The 16524-nt window shown below is 48.8% G+C and overlaps 1 protein-coding gene and 1 non-coding gene across 4 annotated transcripts in view; both read left to right on the top strand.

Annotated features, from left to right (window-relative positions):
- The first annotated feature begins 3292 nt into the window (after positions 1-3292).
- ZNF862 (zinc finger protein 862) overlaps positions 3293-16524 on the top strand; it is a 28602-nt gene continuing 15370 nt past the window's right edge. For 2 of the 3 annotated variants that reach the window (XM_039861155.1, XM_039861153.1), the window contains exons 1-5: positions 3293-3465; positions 8701-8812; positions 10151-10255; positions 11556-12229; positions 13659-13815. In XM_039861155.1, coding sequence (XP_039717089.1) covers positions 3442-3465; positions 8701-8812; positions 10151-10255; positions 11556-12229; positions 13659-13815 — 1072 coding nt within the window. In that variant the 5' untranslated portion in view covers positions 3293-3441. Of the gene's footprint in view, positions 3466-8700; positions 8813-10150; positions 10256-11224; positions 11379-11555; positions 12230-13658; positions 13816-16524 lie in introns of those variants that run through there. The other variant, XM_039861156.1, reaches the window with a different exon arrangement.
- LOC120601549 (5S ribosomal RNA) lies at positions 16395-16513 on the top strand. Its single transcript, XR_005652477.1, has one exon. It is a non-coding gene; the product is annotated as a 5S ribosomal RNA (ribosomal RNA).

Below are 16524 nucleotides of genomic sequence, written 5' to 3'. Positions count from 1 at the left end.
CTGTATAATTCCTAGAAGTGGAATGAAGACCCAATGCCCGGAGCAGTGATCCCTAAAATGTGCCCCGCTGTCAGCATTTCATCTTCCCCGCTTTGCTCTCCCAAGTCCCAAGCTCTGCCCTCTGGGATCGCTTTCTAAGACCAAGTCCTTGTCTCCGGCTCCGCTCTCAGGGTGGGGTGGAGCAGGAAAGAACCAGGCTGGGGTCCCAGTGATCCTGTGCATTACCTTCTCTCACTCATATTCCTCAGACCGCCCCCACAAACGAGAGTCCCATTCAACTACAGTTATTGGTAAAGGGGAGAGAGCCAAAGGGAGAGAGGAAAAGGAAGGAGGATCTTTGATTGATTAATTGGGACACAGGAAGGGTGACTCTTGTGTGAGCAACGAGAACTCGAATTGTTCTAGGTGAGTCTCTGAATAGGGGCCTGTTATGCCAAGCCACGAAAATCTGGTTCCTTCACACCTTGTGTCCTACTCCCAGTCTCTAGGAAATCCAAGTCCTGGATCCACACTGAAATCCATCTTCTCTCTCCTGTACCTGAGTGTAACGCTTTGAGAGAGCATCGCCCCAGGGAATTCAGTGATATGTCCTCTAGGAGGCCAGTGGCAATGCCACTGGATGAGCCTGGCAAATGTCAGGGTGCACCAGGCATCCACTGTGGCAGAAATGGCAACAAATCCCTAACGTGAGACAATAGAGACCAATGGGCATGGGCAACCCGACTCAAGCGGCATTCTGTGGTTGTTTCAGTTAGCTGTTGCTGTGTAACAAATTTCCCCTTTGTTATCTCGTAGTTCTCTGCTTAGGGTCTCACAAAGCCAAAAATCAAGGTTTGGGCCAGAAGAGGCTCTTATTTGGAGGCTCTGGGGGAGAATTCACTTTCAAACTCATTCAGGTTCGCTAAATTCCATTCCTTGCAGATGATGGGCCGGCTGCTGCCTCTGGGCAGAGGGCACGGGGTGGATCGCACACACCTGCTCTGAGTCCCAGAGTTCCAGAGTTCCACGCAGCCTCCTGGCTCCCCTCCCTCTCCTCCTAGTTGCTCTACTTATATAATTCCTGTGTTATCCACACTGTCTCTCATTCTTTCTCAGTAATGCAGATTCCCTTAGCAGTGAGTGTACCTGGCAGAGGGTGGCTGCTCAACGCATACAAGGCTGTGGACTGAATTGTGTCCTCCCCGCCAAATTCATATATTGTGGTCCCAACCCCCAATGTATTTGAGAATAGAGCCTATGAGGAGGTCATTAGGTTAAATGAGGTCATGAGGGTGGGGCCCTGATAGGATTAGTGTTTCTATTAAAAGAAACACCAGAAAGCTAGTTCTCCGATCTCTCTCCCAAAGTACACACAAAGATGATGTCCTGTGAGCACACAGCGAGTTGGCAGCCACCTACATGCCAGGAAAAGAGATCTCACCAGAAACTAACCACGCTGGCACCCTGATCTTGGACTTCCAGCCTCCAGACCTATGAGAAAGTAAATGTCTGTTTTAAGCCACACAGTCTCTAGTACATTGTTGAGACAGTCTGAGCTAATACAAGGTCAAATGTCGCAGTTCTGCCCACAAACTGAATCTCTCTCAATCTTCTTATTGACCCTGTGAGTCAGTTCAATCCTGGCCAGGAGAGCAGGGTCACATAATTGAAAGTGGTTACTTGGTACCTGCTCAGGGGTCTATTTAACATATTTCACAATCAGTAAGGCAACATATATTAATAAAAAATTTTAAATGTAAACTGTATTTTTATTTAAAACTTTGAATTGTGACTTAAAACACACACAAAATTCCATAAAACATAAATGTACAATTTAATGAGTAACTGTCAAACAAACTTCAGGGTCTAGAAATAGAACACTGTCCTCACCCCGCCCTCCAGTGGCACCTTCCTAACCACACCTGTCTTCCTGGCTCCCAAAATTAACTTTATTGAGGTCTTTATAATAATTACTTCTTTCAATTTTTGTAGTTTCCTCTCTATGTATATATACTGGGAGGGCCACAGAGAGCTTTCTGCAATGCTGGAGATATTCTATATCTGCTCTGTGTGGTGGCTACATGGTACACATGTAAAAATACATCAAGTTGTACACTTAAGATTTCTGCACCGTACTGTATATTATTTGTGCTACTATTATACATATTACATCCATATATTTAAGACTAAACAATATGTTGTTATAATTATTACTTTATGTAATTTTATATTTTTTAAAGAACATGAGAGGAGAAAGGAGAACAAGTATATATTTATAGAGTTTGGCTCTCTTCTAGTCTTTGCCACTTTAAATTCATCCTCTACTCTGCAGTTGGACTGATCTTAATAAAGTGAGAATTTGCCTACACCATTCGCCAGCTTCAAACTCATTTCAAACTCCTAAGGTAGCTTCAGTGCCTTCCACATTCAACTCCGGTGTATCTCCCCAGCGTCATTTCCTGGTGTCCCTTCTTAAAAGGGCACTAATCCCATCGTTAGAGCCCCACGTTCATGACCTCATTTAAACTTACTTACTTCCCAAAGGCCCCATATCTAAATGCGATCACACTGGAGTTAGGCCTTCAACATACGAATTTGGGGGCCGGGGCACAATTCCATCCACAGAACCTCTTTACTTGGCTAATTCGTACCTCTTGTTTCAATTCAGCTTAAGCGCCAGCCCCTCAGGAATCCTTGGCTAACCACCCCGTAGCTTCCCACCGACACACTCCAAGGGGAAGAAGCGTGCTTTACAAGGGTCTTCTGCTTCTCCCTCTCATTGTATGTGTCTCTTTTGTCATTATCTGGTTTCTGGTTTGTTTCTCCAATAGACGATGAGTGTTGTTCATTCATCTATGTATTTCCAAACCTTGCACAATGCCTGGCACATGGTAGGCAACCAATGATGTTTTTTAAACGAATGTAAGAAGCAGCATTGCCCTCCCTGATGAGCTAAAGTTTCGCACCTTCAAGGATGACACTGGCCCTGAAAATGCGAAGGAAACAGGCGCAAGAACAGGGACTCTCGTCGCCCAAGCAGAGCACGTTGCCCTCACCGCGGAGCCCGGAGAGAGCGTCGCGAGGCCGTTGCCTGCGACGAAGGCGGGAAGGACAGAGAGCGAGCGGCTCGGTGTCCAATCAGAACCCCGCATTCCGGGAGCCAATGGCCGCCTCGAGAGCCGCCTGGCGAGGCCCGACCACGCTTCCCGTGATGCCCCGGGCCGCGGGCAGGCGGCTGCCGTAAAGCGGGTCACTCGGCACGACGCTGGCGCCCCTGCGAGCCCCTGCGAGCCGCTCCGGGCCGCGGGCGCGCTGCCGCCCCCCAGCCGCTGGGGCGCCCTCCCCTCCCGCGGCCGGGTCCCCAAGGCGGTCGCAGCAGCGGCTCCCTCAGGCTGGGCCGCGGGGGGAGGGGGCGGCCTGGAGGCGGCGGTGGGGTCAGCACGGGCCACCGAAAGCAGGGCCATGGAGCCCAGGGAGTCGGGGAAGGTAGGCCTGGAAGGGCCCTGGGGCCGCCCTTCCCCTCCGGTAGGTCCCCCTGATCCGGGTTCCGGCGAGGCGGGCGGTGCGGGCGGAGTCCCCGCGGATGAGCCAGCCTTGCAGGGGAGGACTCGCCCGCTCGCTCGCCCGCCGCGTCTTCCTCCGCTCTCGGGCCGCTGCCTCTGGGCGGGTGGCGCAGGGAGGAGCGGACACATCCAATTCGCGTCCCGCGCGGCCTCCCGGCTCCCCTCCCGCTCCTTCTGGCCAAGCCACCCCTGCCGAGTGGCTGCTCGGGCGATGCCGGGGGTGGGTGACCCGCTCAGTATAGTGATGCAAAAGTGCTCCCTGTTTTCCCACAACAGCTTCGACGTTTTGAAGAGAAGCAGCTTGTTTTAAGGCTTTCAGGCTGGATTAGACCCAAGGGGTAGGGACCACCGAGAGGCAGGGTGAGGGCTTGGACCTGCCTAGATCCCTCTTCCCAGGAAAGGGCATTTTTTTTTTTTTTGTAAAGGCATCTGACATATTTCTTGCCAACTTCTGTTTCTGGCTATTCTACTTAATGGAGTATCTGAGTATTGCTTAGAAGTATATTCCATAAACTTGATTTAGGCTTTGGGCAGGAGCTTGTGAGTTGGAAGAAAAGGTGGGAAAAGGTGCTTGAAGGCAGAGGTAAATGGGTTTGACAGGATTGCTGGAGCTCTGAGGCAGTGTCAGTAAAGACCAGCCTGGCTGTAGGCACTTGACTCAGAGGCTGCAGCCACTTGAGACTCAGATCATTTTGCTGCCAGTTCTTGAGGATTGTTTCTTCTTCCGCGCAGAGGGAATTAACCTCAACAAACGTTTCTGAGTGCCGAGTCCCTCCTTTTAAAAAAGATTTGTTGTTCATTTAATAAACATTTGCGATCTGTGATTTACATTGAGCGAGATGCTGGAAATACACGAACAAACATGAAATGACCACTTTCCTCAAGGAGCTCTCCGGCGATTTTCACTTCAGTAACTTGGACAAGCCTGGAAGGGTTGCCTCACAAAAAAAAAAGGATAATGAGGTTATTTTGATGTAGTTTTTCCTGAAAAGATTGGGAAGGAGGCCGAATTACAAAAGAAGTTATTCTTTGCTTAAGCATCTCTTCCATACTCCCTCCCCTCCACAAGCTACAAGTAATGCATTTTCCAGATGAAGTAACCTACAGAGTAAATAATCCAAGACAATAAAGCTCAACAGAACCTAACTAAAGAAAGACTGAAGGTGAACTGTATGCCAGCCTTGTGTTAAGCACTATATAGAGAAAAGAAAAGGAAATGGGCTTAACCCTCAGGTAATATCCCCCAGTTAGTTTAGATTGAACCCAATTTTGAATGAGGGGGAGCAAAATGTAGTGGGAAGGATTATAAACCGTCGGCATCGAGAATTGGAATTAGTGATTCGAAGTTGATTTACAACCTATTATGTTCAGTTGTAGGCTTTCTTGGCCTTTAGGGGGAGAAGAGAAATACAAACATTTTGGGAAGTAGAGGAGGAATTTGATATCCACATTAATTGAGGACCCTGGGGGCTGGAAATTTCACTCTTGGTTTTGATTGCAAAAAATCTCAAAAAGATGCTCACCAAGTGTATCAGTTTTCTAACCTAGGAAATGAGAACATCATCCACAGATGAAATAAAATGATTGCAAAACAAACTGGCAGTGTTAGATGTGTTGCAAACAAGGGACAAAACAGGCCTGGGTGGAATAGCTGTGCTATCGTAAAGCTCCATTCCCAATATCACAGTTTTGGCTCAAAGCTGGGAAACTGAGGGTTCACTTGATGGAGTGGCTTGGTCTATCGGAATTGTCCTTTGGGGCTATTTTGTGATATTACATAAAAGCATTCTTGACCCATTAGATTGGGTGTGGGGTGTCTTGCCTGTCATTGGCAGAATAATGGATAAAAGTCAGACTTTCTCCCATTATCCTGTTTTATTTTTCTAGCCTTTATCACTATACAAAATTCTCACATTTATTTGTTTACATGTGTGCTGACTCTGCTCTTGGCTACATCCCCAGCTAGAACAGCGAAGCAGTACCTGGCATTTAATAAGGTCTGAGAAAGCATTTTTTTGAATGAATGACTCCTAAAATAACATCAGTCCGGGAGCCCTTTTGCTACAAGGTGCGGGCACTATGAAGAACACCGTGGTCTGACACCTCATGTGCCCTCTGGGAGGCTACTGTTGGTGCTGCCAGAGAGTATTAATATGTATGTATGTATCACCTCAACGTTTCTTCTGGCTTCTGGCCCCCTCTGACTTTCCCACAGAAGCGATCCTTCCCTTCCCACTTCTCTCTGTACACAGTTCAGTTAGTGCATTTACATCATAGTTGTCTGTCACCTCTGCATAGATTTTAATCCTGAGAATAGAGATGATATCTTTGGTATCTTAGGATCACCAGGTACCAAGCACATAGAAATAAATAATAAATGTACGTTGAATGAAAAAAGATGAAATTAGTGCCTACAAAATACTTTAATGTGGGGAGAGGGGTGACGATCGTGAAGAGGGTTCTAAAATAAGCCAATCAGCACAGCTTCCTGAGCGCCAGGCTCCACGAGGGCTTTAAAGCCTTGCTTGCTCGGGAGGGAGAAACGCTGGGCTAGGGGGTGAGGGACCCCTCCAGAAGGAGACGGAATGTGAATAGGAACTTGCCTGCGGGGGTGGGAGGAAATGGCTGAGTCAGACAACCTAAAGGTGGGTGTGTAGCAGGAGGAAAGGTACAAGGCGCGTTGAGTGAGTGCCCTCATACCTGGCTGTGGTAGACGTGGCAGGTGGCGGGATCCATAGAGCTGAGGTTAGGGAGGTGGGATAGGTTCAGACTGAGGGGGCCTGGTGCTGGGCCGAGAAGTCAGCTCTGTCCTCTAGACTGTGGGAAGCTCTAACGGAACGTCCAGAGAGATTCTTTGCTCTGTATGTAGGTGAGGAATTCCTGTTATTCAAGATTTGTGTTTTCTTTACATCGTAGTCAACTGGAATCAGAAGGCTCTTGCCATAACATTGGTTAGGGCCGTCACTCTTGTTGGCGAGACACTTCATTATTCTCTAAACGTTCAGTCCTGGCCGTGCTCTTTAACCTTGTGGGGCCGGTAAGCTAAAGCGATGGGTCCATTGGCTTTCATTTTGTCCCCCTGGTCCCTGAGGAACAAAGGGTGAGTGGGTATGACAAAGCCCTGCTGTCCTTGGTCATGAGTTTTTTGACCTGCCGCAGTCGGAATAGCTTGCCCTCTAGGCCTGGTGTACAGTAATCCCGGGTCCTTCTCAGTGTAATCTCGAGGGTTCTTCCCCTTCCCCACGCTGGCTCCCGATGCCATGTCTTACGTGTGTCCCTTTCCTGTCTGACTGCCTTCTTGTCGTGGAGCCCGTCTTCCAGCAGGTTTTTGGAAATAAAATCACATTTTGCTTTTGAAAGACACTCTGAGAGCAAATAGTTATTTAAAACATACCCATTTGGCAGCTTAATTTCATTTTTGTTTTTAAAACTGTTCATTCATACATAGTCATAGACAAAAGTCTGGAAGATCACATACCAAGTGTTTATGGTAATTCTTTTTTAATGAAGACTCGTGGGTGATTAAAACACTTGCTCCTTAGTTCAATGACCATGTATTGACATTAGAAAACTACTCATTATTTTTCAGATGTGCGATTCAATAGTGACTGATAAGAATTATCTGTATTCTTCTCAAGCTTCTACTTTGGACTTAAAATAGATCTTTCATGTGTTTGAAATTTGAGTATGAAGTTACAAGGCAACGTTAAACAAACGCGTTAGAACTTGGAAATGGAGATGAATGTGTCCCCCTCAGATTTGTCACTCTGGAAGGACTTAACACCAAGGATGCTGTTTCTCAAAATGTTATTTTTCTTTGGAGGGTGGGGAATTCGGTTTTTGTCGATCATTTTATTTTTTATTTCTTTGACTAGATGATAAATGTTCCTGGTAAATGTTCCTGATAAATGTAATATCTAAAGAGATAAAGCGAGCAATGTTTTCTGACTGTTTCTTTTTCTGATTAGTTCTTTCGTAACTGTTTGTTTCATGGCTGCAACATCTGACCTCTCTGAGGCTATGATGATAGTTTTATTTTTGTAAGGTTCTCTATGTCTCCCCTCCATTTCCTCGGTTCCTCTCCTGCCCTGGACCCCAACCCCGTTAGAGCCTTTCCTCAGGTGTCTGGAAGTCCAGTGTTTGCTAACCTGTAACCGTGGAAAACCAAGACCCTAACGGGAAGCTCTGAGCGCTCGATGTGAGGGGCTTGTCATCTTACAGCCTGCTTGTTAGGGAATCCGGGGAGGCATTTTTTTGGCAAACAGGGTTCCCCCAGTTCTTATATTTTAGCCTCCCTGCCTTCACTCTCAGGCCAGAGGTTCCGGTGCTGCCAGATCCCAAGCCTTTGAGGAGTTAGCGGTATAAATTGAATTATTTCTCAGTTTGCTCACTGCTGGGAAGGATTGAGCTTTCTTGGATCTGCTCAGCTGTTACTCTTCCATCTACTTTTCAGTATCCAAACTCGTATTGTTATTGCCCCCTCGTGTTCCCTATTCTGGTAGGTGTTTTGCTTTGGGGTTTTTTATGGGAGGGAGGGTGTCTTTTAAATGCACAGGGAGGAAGCAAAATTCGAAAAAAAAAAAGTATCTGTTCAGTCTGCCATCTTAGTCCAGAACGCCCCAAATCGTTTTCGGAACCGCGCTGCCCCTTTCTGGTTGGACTCAGCATTTTCACAAGACGAGTGGGTCTAGTTCTCAGCTCTGACCGTCTTGATCATGGACTTCATTTGCAGACAGAGTTCTGAACGGCTTCTGACTGTTTCTAGGAATGAGATACATCTTCCTATGGGGAGATTTACCATGTTTAAGATTTTATGAAAACATGGCCGTAAATGGTTGCCGAGGCCAAGAAGCATTGGGTCCCTTGGGAAGGCCGTGAGAAGCATTCAGGGAACGGGTTAGGCCGTTCCCGACTCAGCTGTCTTTATGACTCTCGTTCCACTGTGTGGCCCTTCCTAGGTAAATGAGCCTCGTTGCCACTGTGACTTGCACCCAGGTGGTGAGGGACAGGTGTAGTCTTGTATGTCAATTGACGGTGTCCGCTCCCCTAGTCTGATAGCTCTCGGAGTAGGGGTGCCCTCAGGTGGGTGTGAACGCCCGGGTGCAAGACTAACCTAAGGAAGAAGTTGGTGCTGAGCTGGTGTCATTTTTCCTTTTAGGGTCCTGTGACGTTTGATGACATCACGGTGTACTTGCTCCAGGAGGAATGGATGCTGCTGAGTCAGCAACAGAAGGAGATCTGTGGTTCTGACAGGCTGCTGGCACCGCTGGGTATGGGTTCCTGTTCCTGTCCCCTCTGCCTGAATCTAGATCCGCATCCCCAACCAGATCCGACAGTGACTCACCCGAGAATTTTCTGTAATCCTACCATTTTGGGGGGGCATCTTTGCTCATCTGCTCAGTCTCGTATCTAATGATTCACTCGCCATCATTTTTCTTCCCCCTTTAAATTGGTGAAAAGAAGAGGGAAATCGGGCTCATCAGGTTAGACCCAAGGTGCCAGGTGGGAAGCCCCGCCTGTGGTCTGTGCAGCTGCAAGGTGGATTCTGTTTCAGGCGCCCATAGGACACTGGACACAGAGACAGCGCCAGACACGGAGTATGGAGCTCTGGTCTCAGCCCCAGCTCCACCGTGTGATACCGGTGTACCTTTGAGCAAAACCGTCAGCCTCTTTAAGCCCTGATTTCATTCTTTGAGGGGCTAAAACAACTTAAAACTTTGTACCCATGTAGGTATTTTTCATCTTTTTTATTTCCTGAATGTCCTTTCTCTGCTCTACGGGTCGACTCTCCGTACCGTGGATTGTGTTTCAACGCGTGTACACACGTGTATACAGATTTTCTCATTTCAGTTTGGTGACCGCCCTGTCTTTTCTTCTTCTCATCTTGGTCCCTGTCTAAGGGTTATGAGAATGACAGTCTCGGCTCTCTGTGGACAGAGGGGTCATAGCTGGGCTGGGTCTTTTTCCTGTACTAAAAGCAGTTTGCAAACCACTGATTCTTCTGAACCAGAAGTTGCAAAGTAGCAGCTCATGGGCCAGATTTGGCCTGCAGATTTTAGGGAGGGAGGGTAGGGGTGGGATGGCTTTCATTACTTTTGTTTAAATAAATTGTCAATATTTAATCATGGGGAATTTTCACATAAAAATATGGATTTCTGGCCTCTCTTAGAAAATAGGACAATCTGGCAGGGCTGGCCCCGTGTTCCACGTGGTGGCCTCCGCCTGGAGTAGAGTAGCAGATGTCCTGGTACATGGGTTTAAATCTTCTAGGATGCTATGGCCACCCACCCCCAACCTGGTTTCCTCAGTTGTATTATCAGTCGGGCCCCTCTTGGCCTTTGAGTTTGAGCTTCTGTTCTGAATCAGTAGTTTTCATACTGTTTTAGCCTTGAAGAGGGGCAGAGAGCCTGGCTTTCACTTAGTCCTCCATTCTTTTAGGGACCTCACGGATATCTGCGTTTCTAAGCCCCTGTGCTAAACCACCAAGGTTTAGCTTCCTCCTTGACCAGTTATCCCACAGTGCTGAGAGGATGGCTCAGACAGATCTTCCATTACTGTTGGGATCTAGATCCGGGACCTCATAGTGCTTCTCTCTCTTTCTGACCCAGGACCAACTCTCGCCAACCCAGAGCCGTTCTATAAGTTTGAGCGAGGGCCAGAACCATGGCTAGGCAGCATCCAGGGCCGGAGGCATCTCCTGGGCCACTACCCAGGTGAGTGGGGACCCCAGCTCCCACGTGAATCAAATCGCAGAACCTTATTCTCCCTGGTGATCTACTCAGATGGACCACACGGAGCCCCAGACTTCTTGATGCTGACTGGTTCGTTCTGTTGTGCGTGACTCTGTTAACAGCCCGCGCTCTTGGCTTTGGCTGTGGTTCTGTAGCAAAGCCTGTTGCGTTCCTGCCCCCTGGGCCTCAGAACTCACACTGACGCAGAGGCAGTGGTCCCAAAGGAGCCCCAGAGGAGCTGGAGTTGTCCAAGCTGCGTTTCACCTTAGGAGCCAATAAAGAAATGTCTAGTTTAGCTTGAAGAAGAAAAATTTTCGTGAGGTCATGAGGGTTTTCATCTCTTTGAAGGGTTGTGGTATCAGAGAGGTTGTGTGTTTCTTAAGGGCTGAAGTAGCAGCCAGGCTGGAAGTTCCTCAAAGCTGGAATACAGCTTAAGAAAAACTCTCTGGGGACCAAAACTGTCTGCCAGGAGGTAGGTCGCTCTCTCGTCCTATAGGTACTTGAGCAAAGTGCGGACAGATGCCTGTCTTCTGAGGACACTGGGGAAGTGTGGGATTGTAGCACAGGCATGCCTTGTTTTATTGCTCTTCACAGATACTGTTTTTTTTCCTTTCTTTTTTTTTACAAATCGGAGGTTCATGATAACTTCATGGCGCGAGTGTGTCAGTGCCATTTTCCCAACAGGCTCTGGTGACAGTTGGCATTTTTTAGCAATAAAGTATTTTTTAAATCAAGGTATGTACTTTTTTTAGATATAATGCTATTGCACACTTAACAGAATGCAGCATAGTGTAAACATAGCTTTATATGCTCCGGGAAACCAAAAAAAGTGGTGTGTCTCGCTTTTTTGCGATATTTGCGTTATTGCTGTGGTCTGGGACCCGCAGCGTCTCTGAGCTCTGCCTGCACTTAGCTTTAATTATGGTTTTTTTAACCCTGTCATTCTGCTAGGTCGACGTTCCTATCCATAAATACGTTTGAACTCCAGAGGATTATGCCACTGTCTTAGGTCACAGATGTCAGTTACAACGATACTCTTACGGCCAGGTGTTCTCTACGTTAAAAAAAAAAAGCTCTGCTTAAAGCCCTCTTGATTTTCTTCTAGGTGAGGTCCAGTGGGAGTGGGGCAGTGGGGGGCCGATAAAAGAGAATTCGGGTAGAGGCCGTGTCACTTTTGAGTGTGCGATTTCCGGCTCCACATTTGACATATCTGAGAGCCTCCGTGAGTTGCAGGGGCTCCGTCAATAGGATTTCAGCGCAAATTCTCTCTTTTTCTCTCAAGGAAAAAAGATGGGCTACATAGAGGAAATGGGCGTGCACAGCCCAGCCAGAGAAGCTGGACCCTACCGGCCACCTCAGAAGAAAGCCTGCCTTCCCCACCTCAGGGCAGAGGGCAGCGCCACTGAGGAAGACCGCGCAGGAAAGAGCAGGAAGCCCCTGAAGCCCCGGTCCATCCAGAAGTCGTGGTTTGCGCAGTTCCCGTGGCTGGTCATGAGCGAGGAGCAGACGGCCCTGTTTTGCTACGCCTGCCGGGAATTCCCGTCCGTCAGGGACAGACGGTCCAGACTGATAGAAGGTTATACAGGACCGTTCAAGGTGGAGACTCTCAAATACCACGCCAAGAGCAAAGCTCACCTGTTCTGTGTCGATGCCTTGGCAGCTCGGGACCCCGTCTGGGCATCCCGTTTCCAGGGCATCCGAGACGCCAATCCAGAGCCCCTCTTCCCTGCTCAGTATCCCATCCTGTACCCCGCAGGGCCCCTGGGAGCCTATCGCAGCGTGGCCCAGCTCCCGCCCAGCTCACGAGCTGAAGTGGCGGGCCCCGGGCAGGACGGAGCAATTCCTGCGTCGTATCTGGACTGCAGTTCCAATCTGAGGCGTAAAGAAATCGCTGATGACATCCACAACTCAAACACTAGCGTTTTGTGTAATGACTCTGCTGAACCCTGCAGCCAGGTAGTGTGTTTATGACGATTTATGTGCCCTCAGGGAGAGGGGAGGATTCCATAGTGTGAACAACATATGCTGCATGATGAGGGTGGAAAAATTATATTAGTTACCTGCTGGTAACGTTATAATGTTATCATAAGCTAACGTGCTCATCATGTCCTAGGCACTGTTTTAAGCGCTTTACGTGTATTATTTCATTTCTTTAAGATAATAGCCCTATTATGATCTCATTTTTTACAGAGAACAAAACCTAATTAGTGGGGCAAGATATCCTAACTTCCGATGTAAAGGGAACATCCAAATTCAGAACAGTAACCTTTAGTCAGAATCCAAAACAACCGAAGAACTTAATAACCCACAAGCACAAAAGCACCAGAGAGCTCTGAAATAACCAAAGTGAAAACTTTCTTCTGCTTTAACTTTGGATCATGTAGCACTTTGAAATGCTGCAGAGTTTCTTCACACACGTTCTTTCCTGTAGTGATTTTCATGCTGCTCTGAGGCTGGCAGAGCAGCCTGGTTAGACTCGTCCTGCTGGGAGAAAACGGACTCGGAGGGGCGACCCGTCCAGAGTCCAGGGGTTCTCGTGGCGGCAGCCTCCCCCCGCCCGCAGGGCCCGTGGCTGCCAGCCTCGTGCTCTCCTTCCACTCCCTGCAGCACTGGAGGGTTCTAGAAGACTCTCGTTCTCGTCTTGGGTTTATTTTGTAATTTTCTGATTCTTTGGAAAGTTGGTTTGTGAGGAAACTGTTAACTGGAATCTTTGAGTAACTGGAAACTTCCCCATTCCTCATCATTCTATATAAGCAGGATTTTACTACACACCTGTTCGAGGACCCCCCCCCTCCGCAGTGGCCTAAGGAGAGTAGCTCCGGGGTCCCTCATACCTAGCATCAGAAGGCCCAGCTAAAGTTAGTTAGCTCGAGTTTTTCCAGAAGAGTGACAAGGCTCATTTCTTTTCATGTTCGTGTTCCTTCTAGTTTTCAGTATTAGAGGCCAGTAAACAGGCCCAACCTTTTATAATCTGAATCCTTTAACAGTAAGGCATGCGTAAGCCTAGTCACATTTTCAGTCCTTTATATGACTCGCCATCCCAGTGGGAAATCCTAGCAGTTGTTCCTAGGACAGAGGTCACCGTTGTAGTCACATAAGAGTAGAGACACCCCTTAGGACTGTAGGGGGTGGGGCGCAGTCGTAAGGCTCTGCCAAGGCGCCCGTTCTTTCAGCACGGTTTATATCCTCCCAGGAGACCCCATCCGGTGTTTACGCACTAACTCTGGGCCTCATGAATTTGCTCATTTGACTTTCGATGGATAAATGAGTTTCTCGGGGTACACCCGAGCCTCTTGGCGAGCTTCCCAGGAGAAACAGGCCTTGAGTGTCACACCGGGTGACTGACGTAAGAGGCATGCTGAATGGCTGCCGCTCTTTGTTGCAGGACCCTTCCGGAGAGGGGCTGTTTGCGGAGGTTCCGGTGGCCTTCGAGGACGTGGCGGTGTATTTCACGCAGGAGGAGTGGGGCTCGCTAGACAAGCGGCAGAAGGAGCTGTACAGAGACGTGATGTGGATGAACTATGAGCTGCTGGCGTCCCTGGGTAAAGATTCGCGTCGACCTTCGCTCACCCCCCTCGCGTGTCAGGGGACACCCACAAGGGCAGCTGCGGCTCGTGGCCATGTTCCCGTTTCTGCCCTCTCCCTGCGCACACGCAGAGAGCGATTCTGTCTTCGTACCTCGGGACTCTGCCTGCTTTGGGGCAGTGGCATCATCCCTTCTTCGTCCACCATCTCGTTACCCATCCTCCAGCACATGTTTATTGAGTACCTACTATGTGCTGGATAAACACGAACGAGGCCAGGTCTCTGCTTTCAAGGGGCCAGCAGGTTCGTGAGAGAGACAGACGCTTTAATAAGAAACTAAAACAACACAGGCTCCACAAAAGAGGTTCGGGAAAGTTCCCTGGGGCCGCTGAAGAAGCGATTTAAGTTTGCCGGGCATTCGAGGGAGCGATCAGCAGGGTCTTCACTGAGTAGGAAATGTTTTAACTTAGTTGAAAAGCAGGTGGACAAGAAGGAGGAGGGGTGTCTAGACAGGACGGAGGGGACAGGCGAGCAAAGGCACAATGCCCTCCAGGTGGCTTGTGCCCTCCTCCGCTTTGCCTGCGCCCAGGCTGCTTCCTCTTGCCCAGGGGCCAGCAAGGGTTGCCAGTCTTGTCCTGGGTGTCACTAGACAGCGCTGGGGAATATGGCGGTCGTAACATTTATTACTGTCCCAGAAGAATGTCATCCCGCACCTGCTTCTCATCCTTCTCTTTGCCTCCATTTCCTGTCAGACGCCCAGGGTTCAGGCGGCGTCACGATGGGAAGACGCCTCTCATGTCGTGAAGCTTTCGCTTTTCGTTTTTCACTAGCGTGCACGGCGACAGGAACCATGCAGAACTTAGGACTCCCAGCAGCGACCCGTCTCATGCCTTCTACGGAATGGGAAGTCAGATTCTTTGCGACTTAAATGGTGTCACATCCCCTGGCCTACACTGTCCTTTTGTGTGCAGCTAAGATATGGGTTATTTTCTAAACAGTCTTATTTTTGTCATTGTTTCGAATTTTTAAATGGCTCCCCGGACAATCAGAAATAATTGTCCGCACTGTAAATGATGGCTTATTTCGTGGTGATGGAGATTTGTGCTGAGGCCCTCGGCCCAGGGCAGCTGTGCAGAGCACACCCTTGAAGAGCGTCACTGTCACCTACAGTGTTGGAAAGCAGGGGACGAGGGGGCAATCCACTTTTTAAAAATACACACCCACTTACAAGAAGGTGGCTATTCCTTTAAGGCAGCGTGCAACAGGGATGCGCTTTGCCTGAGGCCCCTGTGGAAAGTTCGGGAGAGGGGGGTGGGTAACCAGCACTGAGTTGGCTCAAGGCTGACGCGGGCTGTCGCGCCTGGCTTGGGTCCAGGCTTCGTGGTCTAGGCATTCAGTCATTTTCTTCCTAGCATTCAGAAGTTAGGAAGTGGGGAAACCTTAGCCCGCTGGGGGGATTAAGGGACAGTCCAGTCTTGGCTGAGTTTTGCTTGGATGGACGAAGAGTGTAATCAGAGGAAGGGCCACTGGTTTTGCCTGAGGGTTGCGGGCAGGAACGGGGGAGGCTTTGGCGGGGAGCGGGCTGCGTCTTCCGTGTCTGCGAGATGGAAGGGGTTCAGGAGTCCAGGACCCGGGTTGCGTGTGTGCGGTTGCCTTTCGTTACTGTAGTTAGGTCTCTGGCTGTTCCAGCCATTTCCGATTTAAACTGTGTTCCGTGTTTGAGCTGTAAGAGCATTTCCAGGAGCCTTGGCGTTCTGTTCACACAAGGACAAACTCGGAGGGGCGCCCTTCCCAGGACGCGTCCCCGGCCACGAGAGACTTCTGGCTGTGGTTCTGTCCCCACGGCCATTTTTCCAGGCTTGGGAAGATCAGTTTGGAAGTTCCCTTCTGTCTGACTTGTTCTGAGGGGAACAAAAAGAAAAGGTTTGGGGCAACATTTCGGCCACAGCTTCAGAGGTGTGATCAGGGTGCAGAACTCCTGGGTCCGGCATGGAGGTGCGAGGGACAGTCACGGGTGGCCAGTCTCCAAGGGGGATGGGACCAAGGCAGACAGATTCGGAGATATTCAGTCTCCTGTGTTTTCAGTTATTCTTTAAAAATATTTCTTCATCGTTACGTGTTTTCTAAATCAAAATGGTTTTTAAATTAAATTTATTGGGGCGACATTAATAAAATTTTATAGGTTTTAATCAAAGTAGTTTTAATTAGACATAATAACAACAACAACAAATCAGGCTTCTTTCCCACCTTCCTCTGTTGCTGAATCCTCCTCCCCAAATCTTTTAGCCATTTCTTCTCGTAAGTTGCCTCATCATTTCTGAGAAATACACGTAGACGTTATTTTTGAGAGAGAACGTCAGTCAGATGTGCTCATAAAAGACCTTCATTCTTTTCCTTTGCTTGTTCGGATCAGCTCTGAGGGGCTTTTCTCGCCTTTTAGGTTGTCAAAAGAAAATGCGGAGAGCTTTACTCGATATGAGTATTTTATTGATCAAAAAACAAACCGCTGGACGTGGTTCCCTACTGTAGCGGTTAGCACGTCTGCTTTACACACAGAATGTCCTGGGTTCGCTCCCCAGTGGAGCCACAGACCATGGTCTACGGCCATGTCACCCTGAACAAGCCCGATCCCGTCCGATCTGGGAAGCTAAGCAGGGTCGGGCCTGGTTAGTACTTGGATGGGAGACCACCTAGGAAGACCAGGTGCTGTAGGCATAAAAAATAAT

Source organism: Pteropus medius, unplaced genomic scaffold (assembly GCF_902729225.1).
Source record: "Pteropus medius unplaced genomic scaffold, Ma_sr-lr_union100, whole genome shotgun sequence".
Taxonomy (NCBI): domain Eukaryota; kingdom Metazoa; phylum Chordata; class Mammalia; order Chiroptera; family Pteropodidae; genus Pteropus; species Pteropus medius.
Note: the sequence above shows the minus strand (reverse complement) of the source record. Positions and strands in the feature narration are given on the sequence as shown.